This window comes from Camelina sativa, chromosome 14, assembly GCF_000633955.1.
Source record: "Camelina sativa cultivar DH55 chromosome 14, Cs, whole genome shotgun sequence".
Classification (NCBI taxonomy): Eukaryota; Viridiplantae; Streptophyta; class Magnoliopsida; order Brassicales; family Brassicaceae; genus Camelina; species Camelina sativa.
In genome coordinates, this window is record NC_025698.1 from 21341978 (window position 1) to 21360015 (window position 18038).

The window sequence follows — 18038 nt, forward strand, 5'->3', positions numbered from 1 at the left end:
TTTTTTTTTTTTTTTTTTTTTTTTTTTTTTTTTTTTTTTAATTTATTGCTCAAGAGAAGAAGCCATTTTTGTTGTCGTCGTCTCTCTGTCTACTAAATACTAATCCCTTCTCTCTCTCTCTTCTAGCCTGATGATTTGTTATCTTCCAAGATTCAAAGCTTGTGTCCAACAATCACTGGCAATGTTTGTTGCACAGAGACTCAATTTGACACATTACGTTCACAAGTTCAACAGGTATTTCTAAATCCAGGCTTTGGATCTCTTTTTTTTTTCATGATTCAAGATTCACTGAAATTGAAATGTGTGTGTGTGTGTTTGTTGTCAGGCTATTCCCTTTATTGTAGGTTGTCCAGCATGTTTGAGGAACTTTCTGAATCTTTTCTGTGAACTTACTTGTTCTCCGGATCAGAGTTTGTTTATCAATGTCACTTCTACTACAAAGGTACCAACTTTTTTTTGGAATGATGCACCTGTCTGTCTAATTGCTGCTGCAATTTGACCATTGCTGTGTTTTCTTTGGCAGGTCAAGAATAATCCGACTGTAGATGGGATTCAGTACTATATAACTGATGATTTTAGAGCGGCGATGTATGAATCCTGTAAAGATGTGAAATTTGGTAGCTCAAATAGCCGTGCTTTAGACTTTCTCGGAGCCGGTGCAAAGAATTTTAAGGGTAGATATTTTTGTTATATGCCTTAAGGACTAGTTCGATTGAGTTTTTTACTTAGCTTAATCTTGGAATAATTGTGATGTCTGTTGTGTTCATCAGAATGGTTTGCATTTATTGGCCAGAAAGCGGGTGTCAATTTGCCAGGCTCACCATATGGGATCGCGTTTTTGCCAGCAACACCTGTATCATCTGGAATGAGGCCTATGAATGTGTCTGCTTATTCATGTGGTGATGATACTCTTGGCTGTTCTTGTGGTGATTGTCCTTCTGCAGCTACTTGCTCCAGTAGAGCGGAACTTCCTACTCAGAAAAAGCATTCTTGTTCAATCAAAATTGGATCACTTGAGGTATATATGGATTCCATACTTTACTAGTGCTTATGATAATGAAGTCTTTGTTTAACATGGTCCTCCTGGTTGGTGGTGAATCATGCAGGCGAAATGTGTTGATTTCATACTAGCCATTTTGTATATTTTATTGGTTTCTCTGTTTCTCGGAGGGGGTTTACTTCACCGAGTAAGGGGTAAGAAGAAGACCTCCCAGATGAGACCATTGTCAGAAGCTGGTGGAGAACGAAATGCTAATAATCTGCAAAAACCCGACACTATTCATGCACAGGTATTTTTGTGCTTAGCCTGACCACTACTACAACTTTTCAAGTTTGAGCTGCTGATTAATAATTGGGATGCTCATTGCTTTGTTTTGGTTTCCTCAGATGTTACAAAATACACCACAGAGAAACTGGGCTCAGCTGTCGACAGTGCAAGGACACTTGGCCAATTTTTACAGGTAATTGAAATTCATACACTAGGATGCCTAGCTTCAAAGTAGGTTTGTTGACATTGTCGGGTTTTCTGTTTCCAGGAAGTATGGGATTTGGGTAGCAAGACACCCAACTCTTGTTTTGTGTTTGTCAATCTCTATAGTTCTTCTACTTTGTGTGGGTTTGATCCGATTCAAAGTGGAGACACGGCCTGATAAGGTAGCTATTTGAATTTTTTCCCCCTTGCTTATTGTTTTTACAATGCTAGGCTATATGCATCCTTATTTGACCTATCCGGAAAATGTTTATATAAACTGTTTTCATACTGTATATTGCAGCTATGGGTAGGACCAGGGAGCAGAGCTGCTGAAGAGAAACAATTCTTTGACACCCATCTTGCTCCTTTCTACAGAATTGAACAGGTTTCCCAATTTCTATCAACTTGTCTCTGTCACTAAAAGTTCTTGAGGCGCTCGGTTGTGCAGCGTTTGTTTTTCATATGGGAATCAAACATTTAAACTTCTCTTAATCAGCTTCCTTTTCACATTGGTATGGAAATTTCTGCAGCTAATACTAGCAACAGTTCCAAATTCTCCTCATGAAAAGGTGCCAGAGATTTTGACAGATGACAATATTAAGTTACTTTTTGACATACAAAAGAAGGTATTTGCTTTCTCGTTTTCCAGCATTTTAAATCCATCTGATCACCCGCATAATGTTGCTCTCTCCTGGACATGTAAAAAGTTGTTTAATATGGTAGGTTGATGGAGTTCGGGCAAATCACGCAGGTTCTATGGTTTCGCTGACAGATATTTGCATGAAACCCCTTGGAGAGGATTGTGCCACACAGAGTGTTCTGCAGGTTGCACTCCTTCCTTTTTATAGTACAAGAGTTTAGCTTTTCCTCAATAGACCAGTAGTCCCTAACGTATCTGGTGGATTTTCTTGCTTCTGGAGGCAGTATTTCAAAATGAAACCAGAAAATTATGAGGACTTTGGAGGCGTCGATCATGTTAAATATTGCTTTGAGGTAACTTGTGAATTTATATAGTATTTCATTTTTTCTCCTTGTTAATTTCTCCATGACTGCACTCCACATTTTTAGCCTATTTTGTTTCATTTGAATAAGTTTATGGCAATATTTTTAGATATCTAACCATTTTATAATATGATCACTACTTTCTTCAGCATTTCACCTCGACAGATTCATGTTTGAGTGCATTTAAGGGTCCCCTTGATCCAACTACTGCACTGGGAGGTTTCTCAGGGAACAGTTTTAGTGAGGTAGTATTCTTCAGTTTGGTAGACTTACATAGAGTAAGTCCATTCATACGATGAATATCTAATACCCCTTTAATTGACATGCTTAGGACAGGCTTCTGCTTTTCTTGTGACTTATCCTGTGGACAATGCTGTTAACAATGAAGGCAACAAAACTGAGAAAGCAGTGGCATGGGAGAAAGCCTTTATCCAACTGGCCAAGGTTGGAAATTTCAAAAAAATGATTTTTTAGTTATTTTATTTCACTAATTTTATGATATACAGAGCTTGATGCTACCGTTCTTGTTCTTTATTTTACGTTAGTACTCTTTATGTGACAGGATGAATTGTTGCCAATGGCTAAAGCAAAAAATTTAACTCTTTCTTTCTCTTCGGAAAGTTCTATTGAAGAAGAATTGAAAAGAGAAAGCACCGCAGATGTAATAACTATAGCGGTGAGTTTCCTTATTTTGTACCTTCAAGATTCTATGGTCTATTTTATCTTAATATATTTATGCCATCTTTTGCTTCTATTTTTTGTTTTTTTTTTCATTCCTGCTCTGTTTGGTTTCTAATATGTCTTTCATGTCTTCTATTTCTCCTGTTTCTGTCCTTCAGATAAGTTATCTTGTCATGTTTGCCTATATATCACTCACACTTGGGGATGCACCTCGCTTAAATTCCTTTTACATTACCTCAAAGGTATGATAATGATTGACGGTTAGAATTATCTGAATTATAGTGTTACTCTGAACTTAACGAAGTTTCAAACCTCAAAAGATTTCCTTATACTTATTCTGAAATGTAACCTTCTTAATTACAGGTTTTGCTTGGTCTATCTGGTGTTCTTCTTGTCATGCTTTCTGTCCTTGGCTCTGTAGGATTTTTCAGTGCTGTTGGGATGAAATCGACTCTAATCATAATGGAAGTCATACCTTTTCTCGTTTTAGCTGTAAGTCATGTCTGATTCTAAAATTGCTTGCAACTTAAATATGTAACTGATGTTGTTGCCAACGATCTACATCTTGTTCTTATTTTTTCCTTACTTCTACTTGAATTATCTATCGACAGGTCGGTGTTGATAATATGTGCATACTGGTTCATGCTGTCAAGAGACAAGAGCAAGAGCTCCCTTTGGAAAGACGAATAAGCAATGCCCTTATGGAAGTTGGACCATCGATTACTCTTGCAAGTTTAGCGGAAATTTTAGCTTTTGCTGTTGGTGCTTTTATTAAAATGCCAGCTGTTCGAGTGTTCTCCATGTTTGCTGGTCAGTAAAAACTTTTCAGTATTTCAGTTTGAATACTTTGATTATCTACCTTCTGGCTTTTTAACGATTATATGCTTCATGCTTGCAGCATTGGCTGTCCTTTTGGACTTTCTTCTCCAGGTTACTGCTTTTGTTGCTTTGATTGTTTTGGACTTCCAACGGACAGAGAATAGGAGGGTTGATTGCTTCCCATGTATCAAGACATCACAATCATCAGATAGTGGTGACAAAGGTAATCACTTTTGGGTTTTGATATATCACCGAACCTTTTTTTATTGTAGAATTTTGTGAAACTAAAGTTTCATTGGAGTTGCCTGGTATCACTCTCAGGGATTGGTCAGAGAAAAGCTGGCCTTTTGACTCGATATATGAAGGTACTTCATTAATTAACTCATACCACCTAGTACACCATTGGAGATTTGGTTTCTGTTCTACATAATTGAGATTTCCCTTGAAAAGAGAACATTTTACCTTATCCTAGCATGCATTTTATTCTAGGCAATTTTTCAATCTATTTATTTTGAATTTTTTATGCTCCATTCTACACTTCAGGAAATTCATGCACCCATCCTCAGTCATTGGGCAGTCAAAATATTGGTTATTGCCTTCTTCTTTGGCTTAGCAATGGCTGGAATTGTGAGTTGATACATTTTCTGGCCCATAAGAGAAATGTTGTATTGTTCATTTAGCTGTTGAAATAATCATTTTTATTTATCGTGTTCATGGATTATGTAGGCATTGTCCACTCGGATTGAGCCTGGTTTGGAGCAACAAATTGTTCTTCCTCAGGATTCATATCTTCAGGTTTCTATTGAACTTTAATAATGTAAAGTATCAAACCTAGGTTATCTAACAAGTCCCCTCTTTTCCTTNTTTTGACTCGATATATGAAGGTACTTTATTAATTAACTCATACAACCTAGTACACCATTGGAGATTTGGTTTCTGTTCTACATAATTGAGATTTCCCTTGAAAAGCGAACATTTTACTTATCCTTGCATGTATTTTATTCTACGCAATTTTTCAATCTATTTATTTTGAATTTTTTATGCTCCATTCTACACTTCAGGAAATTCATGCACCCATCCTCAGTCATTGGGCAGTCAAAATATTGGTTATTGCCTTCTTCTTTGGCTTAGCAATGGCTGGAATTGTGAGTTGATACATTTTCTGGCCCATAAGAGAAATGTTGTATTGTTCATTTAGCTGTTGAAATAATCATTTTTATTTATCGTGTTCATGGATTATGTAGGCATTGTCCACTCGGATTGAGCCTGGTTTGGAGCAACAAATTGTTCTTCCTCAGGATTCATATCTTCAGGTTTCTATTGAACTTTAATAATGTAAAGTATCAAACCTAGGTTATCTAACAAGTCCCCTCTTTTCCTTTTAGGGTTACTTCAACAATATTTCTACATATCTTCGTATCGGTCCACCTTTATACTTTGTTCTGAAAAATTATAACTATAGGTATCTCACGTTCTGTTTCTCTTAGCCGTAAGCGTTTAGCTAATATAATTTGGTCCATCTTAATCTTATGATTAAAACTCAATTTGCCTCATGTCTCAGCTCAGAATCAAGACAGACAAATCAACTTTGTTCCATTAACAAGTGTGATCCTAACTCTCTTTTGAATGAGGTATATAGCTTGTACGCCTTTATTTCCGTTTCTCCTCATAATAATCTGGTTAGCTGTCTTTGATATATATCAAGATTTTCTTACTTTGGTAAGCTAACATTCTTAATCTGTTCCACAAGTCAATGTGGAAAAGAATTAATACTTTATATGTCCTCACAAGATTTTAAGACATGTCTAACATTCATTCTTGTCCATAGATTGCAAGAGCTTCTTTGACTCCAGAACTAAGCTACATAGCTAAGCCAGCTGCTTCATGGCTTGATGACTTTCTTGTGTGGTTATCTCCTGAGGCATTTGGCTGTTGCCGAAAGTTTACAAATGGTACCTTTTGCCCCCCTGATGACCAGGTAGGTATATGTTTTAATTTCACTGCCAAGGTTTAGAGTCAAGATACTTTAGATGTAGTGGTCCCATATTCTACACACATAGGTGGACTTGAATAAACTGACATGCAGAAGAAAGTAGCTTCAGTTATTATAATCATTCTCATTTGTTATAAATGGGACTAATCATTTCATTGTGTTAAAAAGACACATGGGCATCCCCACTCATAATCTAGCTTTTAATTGGACTTGGTGTAGGGCCTAGTATGGGATAGGCTCTTATCACATTCTTACAAATATTGGAAAACTTATTCAAAAGTAGCACATTGTGATTATTCAAAACGTATAAAATATCATACTTATTTATGAGGTCCAATATATTATGGGAAAACTGTGTCGAGCGATTTATAACTTGCTGAAGGCTAATGTTCTCGTACTTGTGTTGCATTTCTAGCCTCCTTGTTGTCCTCCTGATCAAGGCAGCTGTGGCCTAAGTGAAGTATGCAAAGATTGTACCACGGTAATTTATTCAATTAATTCGATTAGTGGGGATGTGTTTGACATCTCTAATGATGACTTGCATAATTTTTTTCTTTTCTGGTTGTCCAGTGCTTCCGTCATGCAGATTTAAGTAGTGACCGCCCATCCACAACCCAATTCAAAGAGAAACTTCCTTGGTTCCTCAATGCGCTTCCTTCCGCTGATTGTGCTAAAGGTGGTCATGGTGCTTATTCTAGTAGTGTTGATTTGCAAGGTTTCCACACTATCTCCTTTTTCTTTTTTAGTCCACTTAACTGTCATCGATTGTAGCATGGTATTGATTCTCAAATCTGTAAAATGTATGTTATCCTTTCTTACCAGGCTATGAAAATGGTATCATTCAAGCTTCATCGTTCCGCACTTATCATACACCTCTTAACAAGCAGGTACTTTCCCATCTCAGAAAATGTAGAGCAACTATTCACGTTTGTTGTAAGTCTCTATTCTTGTGTTAGTTTATACTGAACGTTTGTTTTCAGGTTGACTATGTTAATTCAATGAGAGCTGCTCAAGAGTTTAGTGCAAAAGTTTCCCGTTCCTTAGAGGTACCATATACTGATCGATGCAAGTCACATGATTTCATATTTTTGGTATCTACTTGATAAAAAAATGACTCATACTTTTTTCCCCATGGTTTTCCAAATGGAAACTGATCTAACTTGTCGCAATTTCTTCATCACTATGGTAGTTTCTTTTTATTGAACTTCTAACTTGTAGTTTATTCTTTTTCAGATGGAAATTTATCCATATTCAGTATTTTATATGTTTTTTGAGCAATATCTTGACATATGGAAAACTGCATTAATCAACCTCTCCATAGCCATCGGTTTGTAAATCTTATATTCTCAGATCTTAGCTTGAGTTTCTAGTTGGTAGATCTTGATTCTAACTTTTGACTTTGAGCTGACTTTGAAAGTTTTCTTCTTTTTTTACAGCTGCCGTGTTTGTCGTGTGTTTAATCATCACATGCAGGTATCACTCTATAGCTCATTCCCATTGGAATATACTCTAAACTTCGTGTAAACATAGTTTTCTTGCTAGATATGGTTTAACCTGATTCTTTTTACCCTCTGTCTGCTTTCTAACTCAGCTTTTGGAGCTCCGCAATTATTTTGCTGGTGATCACAATGATCATTATTGATCTCCTGGTACTTTACTCTCTCATTATTATGAAAGAACCGATCTGTTTTCATACTTTCAGGTTACTAATGTGATACTCGACCAACCCTTGATTTAAAACATGCTAGGGAGTTATGGCAGTCTTTCATATCCAGCTAAACGCGCTATCGGTTGTAAATCTAATCATGTCCGTGGGCATAGCGGTTGAGTTTTGTGTACACATAACTCACGCTTTCTCGGTCAGTCCCCCTCTGTCTGTATTAACAGTATTAACAACCAAAATGCTATTTTCATCCTGACGGGAATTTCCTAAATGCTCAGATAAGCTCTGGGGACAGAAACCAGCGGATGAAAGAGGCGCTGGGTGGGATGGGAGCTTCAGTTTTCAGGTATTTGTCTCTCTTCAACTCGATTCATGAACTTAGAACACCAAAACAAAGAACCTGTTTCCCTCTGTATAAGCTGATAAACGCTTAGCAAAGCCGATGACTTCCCTACGCGCTTACTCGGGAAGAATCCACCAATTCCCGTGATGGATCTCACAAACAAGAAGTGCTTCCTAATACAATCCAATGTCCTTATTAACATCTGTTCTGTATATTGAATTATTCTGATATTCGTATCATGTACTGTGGCAGTGGAATTACATTGACTAAGCTAGTTGGGGTTATCGTGCTCGGTTTCTCAAGATCAGAAGTCTTTGTTGTATGTGCTTGCGATCTCTCTTGAAGCTTTTTTATTTTTTATTTTTTTTTGTTCTTTCCTTTCCTTTTGTATGGCTTCTGAATTTGTTTTACTTTCCCCGACAGGTCTACTACTTCAAGATGTATCTGGCACTAGTCCTACTCGGTTTCTTGCACGGCCTTGTATTTTTACCGGTAAGTCATGATCATTCAAACATTCACTCAGTTAAGATTTTTTTCTTTGTATTTTTTTGACATATTGGTTTGAATGATGAAGGTGTTCTTGAGCATGTTTGGTCCATCAGCAAGACACGTAGAAGGAGAAAGGCAAGAGCATCGGCCTTCGGTTTCATCGCTGCCATAGCTGAATTAGCGTTTTTAGATTTTCTTTTTAATTTATAGCATCCATTCGTAGATGATTAAAAATTAAAAATTGTTTTACGCACAGCCACAAAGAAAGCTACGTTCAGTGCATAGCAAAAAAAGAAAAAAAAATCACACCAAATATGTTCTCTTTCGGCTGGTGTTACTGTTTCCATTATTACCAATTCATGATTTATATTTAATTTATATTTCATGTTTTATAACATCCACTAGATTCAGAAAATCAAAAACTAAGTTTGCTTTCAAAAACTAAGTTTGCTTTCAAAAACTAAGTTTGCTATTAGATTTATAATATATTACATATGTTTAGAGTTATGTTTGTAAACATATTTTTTTAGGAATGTTAACATTCATAATCTGCACTCATACCAATTAAGTATTAGATTTGTTTATAATTTGGTTTAGACTAAAAAAGTTATCAGTTTTGTCTTTGACATATGTAAAGATAACTACATTAAAAAAACAGTAAGAGAAAGATGGTATATCTATTTCAGGGCAGAAAAATAGTAAAACAAAAGTGATATGTCATGTCCCAGATATGATTTTTCATCTCATAACTGTGGTTTTAATAATAATCTACACATTTCATATTATATATTTTAGTTTATCAGATAAGGAAATAAGTAAGTGTTTCGGATCCTCACGTATGTGTGGGTTTTATTTGTAGATATATTTAGTTGTATAAGATCTATAACATAAAATTATATTAGTCTGCTATAAAAGTATGAGAATGAAATAATAATCCTTTTACCATATAATTTATTAGAATCATAGCAGTTATGATATTAATCCATTTAAACTATTCTTAACTGTTAAAAATTGTTTTTTTTTCACTTATGAACCAAAATCCACAAAATTTCAACATAGTATATATTTTGAATTAATATTTTGGAAATCGATAATATTTGAATTTTTGAGATACTGATGAATCTAAAATCCAAAATTTATATAAAGAATATACTACTTTTTGAAATAGTAAATCGTGGTTAGATTATATATTACAAATATAATAAATGTATTCATAATTGAAAAAAAAATATTCAATTTTTTGGTTTTCATCTATTTATTTATAATCAGAATTGATTAGTATTTTTGTTAAACTTTTTTTTGAATAAAAATAATGATTTTTTATTGGACATATTCATTTAGATGATCGTTTTTGGAAATAACAAATAATGTACCATCAAATTAAATAATTTTACATATATAGAATATCGACTTTAATAATCTGATCTGTTACGGAAATTTTTAAAAATGATTTTCAAAAGTATTGGGTATAAAACTATTGATATTCCATGAGTCAATGTTTTTTTCCTTCATTCAATAATATTATTAGACACTTGGTAAAATAGAAAAAGAAATGTGAATTTACAATTTTTTGTAAAATATATGAATAAACACTTTATATTTTATACCACACATATATATATATCTTAAACTAAATGTTGCCTATTTAAAAGTCTAAACACAATAAAATCAATCACAAGTGAAGTAATTTCTTCACGTCATAATTACAGTCTCTTGATTTTACTACTCCATTTTTCAACCTACATACTTTCTTCTTCAGACTACTAATCTCACAAATATATAGATATCCTTATGTGCGTTTAATAACTACAGCCAAGCTATTTTAAAATGGTTTTCATACTTTTTTCTTGTGTGATAATTGTCTTAGAATGAGTTGGAATTGTACATAATTTTCAGGTTTATTAGTCATTTATTCTCTCTATGAACTTAAAGATTTATTAACACATATTAAAAACAATTTCGTTTTCAACGTAAAAGAAGACAGTTTCATAGGCTTCTCGACTATGTTGACCTTTAATCATGTACAAACACACCCAAATTATTAGTTAATTACAACAATGAGAATCTTAATGTTTATGTGTATTACATACCTATGAGTTTGATTCCCAAGTCCAAATTATTGAACCAAAGTTTGCCATCTACAAAAACAAAGCACACAAATTATTAATACACAAATATCTCCTTAAACCTCAATACTAACCACAAAATTACATCATTATGTAACAAAAATAATTACAGCTCGATGAGTTGCTTCGAGGATCCATGTTCTATGAACAGCTCTTCCTGCTGATAATTATTTTTTGATGATTTAATAAATCAATTTATAAACTCTTTCAATCACAGAGTGTGTCATGCAAAATAAAGATCAAACTTAACATAATATAAAATCCACCAAGTCAACATACTAAGTAAAATTCAAAAATAAATAGATCAAAGTACCATATTTTTGAAGAGATACTGACACACAAGGTGGGAAACAACTGTCTCCATGGTCCATTCGAACGCTGAAATCAAGAATTAAAAAAAAAACTCAAAATTAGATTCTACTTCAATTAGCAAATAGAACAAAAAAAATATATGTGCTATCAAAATTGAGAAACAAAAAAGGATATTCTAGGCTTTAAACACAAATATTTCGTTATATATATAGGAAAATGGTATGATATAAGTTAAATATCTGTTTGTGATTTGTCATTTATTGTTAAGATATTTTTTGCCCAAAACATTGCATAAATTTCCTAATTGTTCGTCCACAATTTTCGCCACTATAAATTTTACCATATTTTGTTTTAATACTTGTTTCATGACTAAAACAAAAGAATCTAAACAAATCTTATTATAATTTTCACAATATCAAAAAAGTAATATCAGTTACTAATTACTTAAATTATCTTCAATTAATTTCAATCCATAATCGATGTAGATTATTATAGATTTCAATTTATACTATTCATCATTTATTTTAATTAAACATAATATTTTATTGTAAAATTAGAATTTTCATGAAATTAGGATTTAGTAGATCTCCTATTTAACTAAACATTAAATATTTCATAAATTTAAAATAATAATTTATTTTTATCTATAATTTGAATAGATTTTTGAAATACTTTCTTATAAATCATTTTGAAATCAATAGAAAAGAACACATTCCTTTTATAGATATTTTTCATTGGTTATTGTCGTCTTGTTTGTAACTATTGTTTCATTTCACAAAAGTATTTTAGTTTTCTTGAACAAATTTTAAGAAACTAACGTTATCTATTTCCATTTTGGATAATCCAATATTTGTTTCCTTTAATTATCCACGTTATTTATGGTAACAAATTAATTTGGACTACTTCTTACCGAAATAAATAATTATCATTATATTAAAATTAAATAGCTGTTTCCAGAAATATGTCAAAATATATTAGAAACTTAAATATATATACATATATTTTGAATTTAAGAGTCTGATTTTTATGGCAACAAACTTAAATAATTTCCATAAATATTAGATTATTATTATTATTTTTAATTCAATTTCCATACACATTAAGTAATTATTATCTTGTTGACTGGGCTGTTATAGTATAATAATTTCAATTTCCATAAACATTAGAAAATTATCTTGTTATTTAGTTTTATTGGCATTTATGATAATTACGTGGAAAGATTTATTTAGCTTTTAGGAAAATAGACACTTTAATATGGGGTAACCATCTTGTTTGGCTACGATTTTTTATTTGTATAGCTTAAATGACATATACACTTAAATACCAAATAATATCTGTTTGGCTCCGATTTTTTTGCTAATCCTAACTCATTTAGTATCTGTTTGGCTCGATGATTAAGTCTAATTTGAGTGGCATTTTATGTAATAATCTCTTAATATATGTCTACTTATCAAAAATGTTTTCTTTTTAATAGTATAGATACAGTGAGCCTCTCTATATGAATGAAAACTTGACTTGTTAAAAACAGTGCGTTGCAAGCTAAACTGTATTATCAAATAAACATTTTGTAAGATGATGGTTTAGAGATGCGTACATACCGAATAGTTTGGACCTGGGACAGTTTGAAGTCCCAAGACTCCACGAAAACTTGATCTGATTCATTTTAGTAAGGCAACACAAACAACTCTAGAGTGGTGTCCGACGTGGCTACAATTTTTTTTCTAGATAGTATCTGACGTGGCTAAAACATTCGATTTCATTGGTTCACAGCAACGTATCAAAGTGATGACATGTTTTTTACATATTCAAAATCTCCTTTGCCGAGAAAAAGAGAGAGAGAGATACAGATCGGAAAGTAAGAATGTCGAAGCTGATGCTCTTCACCGCCGTAGTTATCTCGATTTTCTCACACGGAGCCTCCGTCGATGACAAATGCGCCGCTTGTAACGCCGTCGCGGTACGTCGGAACCCCCTAGCTTTCCTCTCTTCGATTTCGTGTTATACGGCGAACGCCGATTTAATGATAATGGTAGAGAGATCTTCGATGGACATGTTGTATATTCCCTAGTAACCAAATGAGTCATTAGAATTTTCAAGATCACAAGTCTTTTTGATTCTAGGGAATGAGTTAGGGGGGGGTATCTTCCTTAATACTAAAAATGGTGATTGGTGTTGTGCAGGAGGAATTAGAGTTACAGCTTTTAAAGGTAAGAAGAACGTCTTTAGTATCTATCTCTCATGTTGTACTTTATAGCATTACCAAAGCTTGCCTGCTCCTGTTTCAATGCTTTTAACCTTTCTCTGAAACAGGAAAAACCACGAAACCATCTTGATATGAGAAACCGACTCAATTCTAAAGGTCAGCGTGAAGGAAAGGTTATTGACTACAGGTACAAACATTGTAGCCTCATTGTGTATTCTTTGTTTTTATGTGCACATCCTGAAATATCAGTATGGAAATTGGACACATGGGACAGGGAGAACATATTTGGCTCATTTTATGTGCATTTGCATGATTACGTGATTTGTAACTGTGATCTTTTATTACAAGTAGAAGTGCGGATTGAAATCTCTATTGGAGTTTCAAAATGTGATAACTAGGGTAACGTGTATCTGCTGTTAGGAGCAGTGACGAATGGCAAACTATCCTAACAGTTGGACACTTTTAAGAGCGGGTGTCTGTAAATTGATGTAAAACAACAATTGATACACTATGATTTCTTCAAAAATTGATAAATTGTTCCCGTAATATCTTGTTATTTTTAGTCATGTTTGTCATGGTGAATGATCCTGTACTTTTCTTTCTTTCTTTTTAATCCAAATAGAATAAGCGACCTGAGGGTGGTTGATTTGTTGGACGGGCTTTGTGATAGAATGCAGGACTATACTTTACAAAAGGTAAGCTAAGATCAAGTAGAATTCTTATCACACCCCTGTTCCGGTAGCAACATCTTTGTAATTTTTCAGCTATTATATCTCAGAGATTCTTATTGCCACACTTCTGCAGGTGGAATCAAAGAACAGTCAATGGGTGAAAGTGGGAAATTTTGACAATCTAACAAGTAATTTGTACTTTCCTTTTAAAACTTGCGCTCTGTGACAGAGTTGATTAAGTAAGCTTAGATGTCTCTCTTTAATAAGTTAAAGGGAAAAAATGCTGTTCTGTAGTGTATCCAGTTGTCTACTAGAACATACTGTCATTTAGATCTGCTTNGCAGGAGGAATTAGAGTTACAGCTTTTAAAGGTAAGAAGAACGTCTTTAGTATCTATCTCTCATGTTGTACTTTATAGCATTACCAAAGCTTGCCTGCTCCTGTTTCAATGCTTTTAACCTTTCTCTGAAACAGGAAAAACCACGAAACCATCTTGATATGAGAAACCGACTCAATTCTAAAGGTCAGCGTGAAGGAAAGGTTATTGACTACAGGTACAAACATTGTAGCCTCATTGTGTATTCTTTGTTTTTATGTGCACATCCTGAAATATCAGTATGGAAATTGGACACATGGGACAGGGAGAACATATTTGGCTCATTTTATGTGCATTTGCATGATTACGTGATTTGTAACTGTGATCTTTTATTACAAGTAGAAGTGCGGATTGAAATCTCTATTGGAGTTTCAAAATGTGATAACTAGGGTAACGTGTATCTGCTGTTAGGAGCAGTGACGAATGGCAAACTATCCTAACAGTTGGACACTTTTAAGAGCGGGTGTCTGTAAATTGATGTAAAACAACAATTGATACACTATGATTTCTTCAAAAATTGATAAATTGTTCCCGTAATATCTTGTTATTTTTAGTCATGTTTGTCATGGTGAATGATCCTGTACTTTTCTTTCTTTCTTTTTAATCCAAATAGAATAAGCGACCTGAGGGTGGTTGATTTGTTGGACGGGCTTTGTGATAGAATGCAGGACTATACTTTACAAAAGGTAAGCTAAGATCAAGTAGAATTCTTATCACACCCCTGTTCCGGTAGCAACATCTTTGTAATTTTTCAGCTATTATATCTCAGAGATTCTTATTGCCACACTTCTGCAGGTGGAATCAAAGAACAGTCAATGGGTGAAAGTGGGAAATTTTGACAATCTAACAAGTAATTTGTACTTTCCTTTTAAAACTTGCGCTCTGTGACAGAGTTGATTAAGTAAGCTTAGATGTCTCTCTTTAATAAGTTAAAGGGAAAAAATGCTGTTCTGTAGTGTATCCAGTTGTCTACTAGAACATACTGTCATTTAGATCTGCTTTCCGCTTTATCTGTTCAAAATTTCTCATGAGCAACTGTGAGAGAGCTTTCATGATGATGGAAAATTTGGAGTAGTATCATAGCTGTGAAATCCTCATCTCTAGACTCTAGTTAAATGTCTATATTTGTCTGTTTTCATATAGATAAACAGGAAGCTAAAGCGCATGCAAATGACATATCAACTTATTGTGGAAGGTAAGACAACTAAGAACCTCTTCAGATCCGATATATGGGTCGTCTCAGTATCTTGTTCCAGTNGGACACTTTTAAGAGCGGGTGTCTGTAAATTGATGTAAAACAACAATTGATACACTATGATTTCTTCAAAAATTGATAAATTGTTCCCGTAATATCTTGTTATTTTTAGTCATGTTTGTCATGGTGAATGATCCTGTACTTTTCTTTCTTTCTTTTTAATCCAAATAGAATAAGCGACCTGAGGGTGGTTGATTTGTTGGACGGGCTTTGTGATAGAATGCAGGACTATACTTTACAAAAGGTAAGCTAAGATCAAGTAGAATTCTTATCACACCCCTGTTCCGGTAGCAACATCTTTGTAATTTTTCAGCTATTATATCTCAGAGATTCTTATTGCCACACTTCTGCAGGTGGAATCAAAGAACAGTCAATGGGTGAAAGTGGGAAATTTTGACAATCTAACAAGTAATTTGTACTTTCCTTTTAAAACTTGCGCTCTGTGACAGAGTTGATTAAGTAAGCTTAGATGTCTCTCTTTAATAAGTTAAAGGGAAAAAATGCTGTTCTGTAGTGTATCCAGTTGTCTACTAGAACATACTGTCATTTAGATCTGCTTTCCGCTTTATCTGTTCAAAATTTCTCATGAGCAACTGTGAGAGAGCTTTCATGATGATGGAAAATTTGGAGTAGTATCATAGCTGTGAAATCCTCATCTCTAGACTCTAGTTAAATGTCTATATTTGTCTGTTTTCATATAGATAAACAGGAAGCTAAAGCGCATGCAAATGACATATCAACTTATTGTGGAAGGTAAGACAACTAAGAACCTCTTCAGATCCGATATATGGGTCGTCTCAGTATCTTGTTCCAGTTTAAAATTCATCAAGCTCCTCTAAAATCTATATATGTGATTTCTTATCACAGATTGCTGGAAGAAACTGAAGACGAGGTAAACTTGCGGGTAGCCTTTCTCTTTATTGATGATTAGAGTTTGATCAAATATAGTTGATGTTGGTGAGCGGATTGCAGCTCGGTGAGGTAATAAAGAATGGCTCCCTAAAAGCAGGAGAAGTTAGCAAGGTTCTGTGTCAAACTTTAAGTAACCACTGCAACCAATCAAGGTTAGCACAAATGCTTTTTCTTCCTATATTGTTCTGCCTCGAAACCATGATAAGAAATCTGATATGGTTCTGCGTTTTCGTTTCCCAAAGTAGTGAAACAGACTCAGAGGATGAGGACGACGACGATGCAGATGAATTATAGCTGATTCCAGCTAGTGAAAAGCTCACCATTTATTTCCCATCAAGTGAAGGTCTCATTTTGGTAGCATGTTATTGAGATAACTATGTACAACTCATATGTACCTCAAACACTTCATATCTTATGTTCTGTTGATAACCGGGTCTCCATGTCTTTTGTCGTCCCCATGTTTTCTGACCATTGTGGTGTTGCGATCTCATTCGATTTCCTCTAGTCGAACTCAGCTTAACTTAAAACGGAGAGTTTACAATGGTTTATTTAGAGCTTAGATTTAGCAACCCATCTAACAGAACTATACAACGAGCTGTCTGTTCGTAAACTAAAGTGACAGAATTATTTATGTTGTTGACTTGGCTCATCAGATAAACAGAAATTTCTACAAAAGCCATAAGTTTTCAAATTCGGACCAATTAAACAAGTGTAAAATACTAGGGTCCGAATGGTAACCGTGGATTTAGTAGTGCGGGACAAAAAATTTGTTAGTGCGGTACGGTTCAATTGTGGTACGTGCGAGATAAGTGCGGTTATTCAAAAATAAACGATACAAAATAATGTTTGATTGGTGAAAAATAATTGGCAGTGCAGATTTCATTTTATTTTATTAATAACTAGTATAAGTATATATTTTCATTTGTTCTGTGTTAATAAATTTATATGTACAGTCTTGGGTATGATTGGTTAAACTTTTTATGCAATTTTTAGATTAATTTTATATTATGCAGTCTTGGGTATGATTGGTTAAACTTTTTTAAAATAATTATTTCTAACATGCGTGTTTTAACTAAAACAATCTTATATTTTGAAACGGAAGGAGTATATATTATAATAGAATAATTTAAAAACTTATAATTATAAATTAGAATCAAATAATTTTAATATAGTTGATTTTATTGAACTTGTATTAATTGATTTTAATATGTTTTTAATTGTGTTATAATTGATTGTAATCCATTTCTGATTAAAAACATTATAAACATTCAATACATACATAATTACATATGCATACAAAACCGCAATTTTTTTCCAAAACACATAGAAATAAGAGCGTAATTACTGTTAGATGCGTTTTACAATCTCTCTTGGTAAAATTGGACTGCACTTTGAATAATTACTATTTTATTAATAAAAGTAAATACATACCGCATGTTATAAAATTATGTTGATTGGTGAAGTAAAGTGAAATTTATAAAAAACCGTCCCGTGTTTGTAATAAACACAGTTCCCATTCACTACCATAGTCAGAGTGGACCACCTCTAGCTATCAACTCTTTGTCATTGTCAACAAGGAGAAAAAACAAAACACATTTAACATATGAGTATAAATGTTTTTACTAAATTTTTATATTTTCTGACCGAGAAAAAAGAATTAAAAGAAACAAGTTGAAAGGTTTCTTTCTTCTTTAATCAAAAAAAAAAAAAAAAAAAAAAAAA

At 33.5% G+C, this 18038-nt stretch overlaps 3 protein-coding genes across 7 annotated transcripts in view; all 3 read left to right on the forward strand.

Annotated features, from left to right (window-relative positions):
- Positions 1–8810, forward strand: part of LOC104742110 (Niemann-Pick C1 protein-like) — an 8974-nt gene extending 164 nt beyond the window's left edge. The window contains exons 2-37 of the mRNA XM_019235734.1: positions 127–234; positions 326–442; positions 524–674; positions 771–1018; positions 1107–1289; positions 1387–1460; positions 1536–1653; positions 1773–1856; positions 2002–2097; positions 2195–2296; positions 2396–2464; positions 2623–2718; positions 2810–2917; positions 3036–3149; positions 3313–3396; positions 3518–3646; positions 3766–3964; positions 4053–4196; positions 4295–4338; positions 4517–4600; positions 4700–4768; positions 5359–5435; positions 5535–5604; positions 5802–5951; positions 6382–6447; positions 6537–6681; positions 6789–6853; positions 6947–7012; positions 7200–7293; positions 7403–7439; positions 7558–7615; positions 7715–7825; positions 7908–7975; positions 8225–8291; positions 8396–8464; positions 8547–8810. Coding sequence (XP_019091279.1) covers positions 127–234; positions 326–442; positions 524–674; positions 771–1018; positions 1107–1289; positions 1387–1460; positions 1536–1653; positions 1773–1856; positions 2002–2097; positions 2195–2296; positions 2396–2464; positions 2623–2718; positions 2810–2917; positions 3036–3149; positions 3313–3396; positions 3518–3646; positions 3766–3964; positions 4053–4196; positions 4295–4338; positions 4517–4600; positions 4700–4768; positions 5359–5435; positions 5535–5604; positions 5802–5951; positions 6382–6447; positions 6537–6681; positions 6789–6853; positions 6947–7012; positions 7200–7293; positions 7403–7439; positions 7558–7615; positions 7715–7825; positions 7908–7975; positions 8225–8291; positions 8396–8464; positions 8547–8633 — 3651 coding nt within the window. The 3' untranslated portion in view covers positions 8634–8810. The remainder of the gene's footprint in view (positions 1–126; positions 235–325; positions 443–523; positions 675–770; positions 1019–1106; positions 1290–1386; positions 1461–1535; positions 1654–1772; positions 1857–2001; positions 2098–2194; positions 2297–2395; positions 2465–2622; positions 2719–2809; positions 2918–3035; positions 3150–3312; positions 3397–3517; positions 3647–3765; positions 3965–4052; positions 4197–4294; positions 4339–4516; positions 4601–4699; positions 4769–5358; positions 5436–5534; positions 5605–5801; positions 5952–6381; positions 6448–6536; positions 6682–6788; positions 6854–6946; positions 7013–7199; positions 7294–7402; positions 7440–7557; positions 7616–7714; positions 7826–7907; positions 7976–8224; positions 8292–8395; positions 8465–8546) is intronic.
- On the forward strand, positions 12714–16862 carry LOC104742111 (protein canopy-1-like). Of its 5 annotated transcripts, none has more exons than XM_019235732.1 (9): positions 12714–12856; positions 13080–13106; positions 13210–13289; positions 13725–13797; positions 13907–13961; positions 15293–15344; positions 16272–16296; positions 16377–16468; positions 16559–16862. In XM_019235732.1, exons 1-9 carry the CDS (start codon positions 12761–12763, stop codon positions 16608–16610), a joined length of 552 nt encoding a protein of 183 aa, XP_019091277.1. In that variant the 5' UTR covers positions 12714–12760; the 3' UTR covers positions 16611–16862. The 5 variants fall into 5 exon arrangements, with proteins under 5 accessions (XP_019091277.1, XP_010461386.1, XP_010461383.1 ...); XM_010463084.2 differs by having other exon boundaries at positions 12715–12856; positions 16562–16862; XM_010463081.2 differs by lacking the exon at positions 15293–15344 and adding an exon at positions 16106–16157 and having other exon boundaries at positions 12716–12856.
- Positions 17764–18038, forward strand: part of LOC104743836 (glutamate receptor 3.3-like) — a 7102-nt gene continuing 6827 nt past the window's right edge. The window contains exon 1 of the mRNA XM_010464878.1: positions 17764–17778. Within this exon, the coding sequence (XP_010463180.1) occupies positions 17764–17778 (15 nt within the window). The remainder of the gene's footprint in view (positions 17779–18038) is intronic.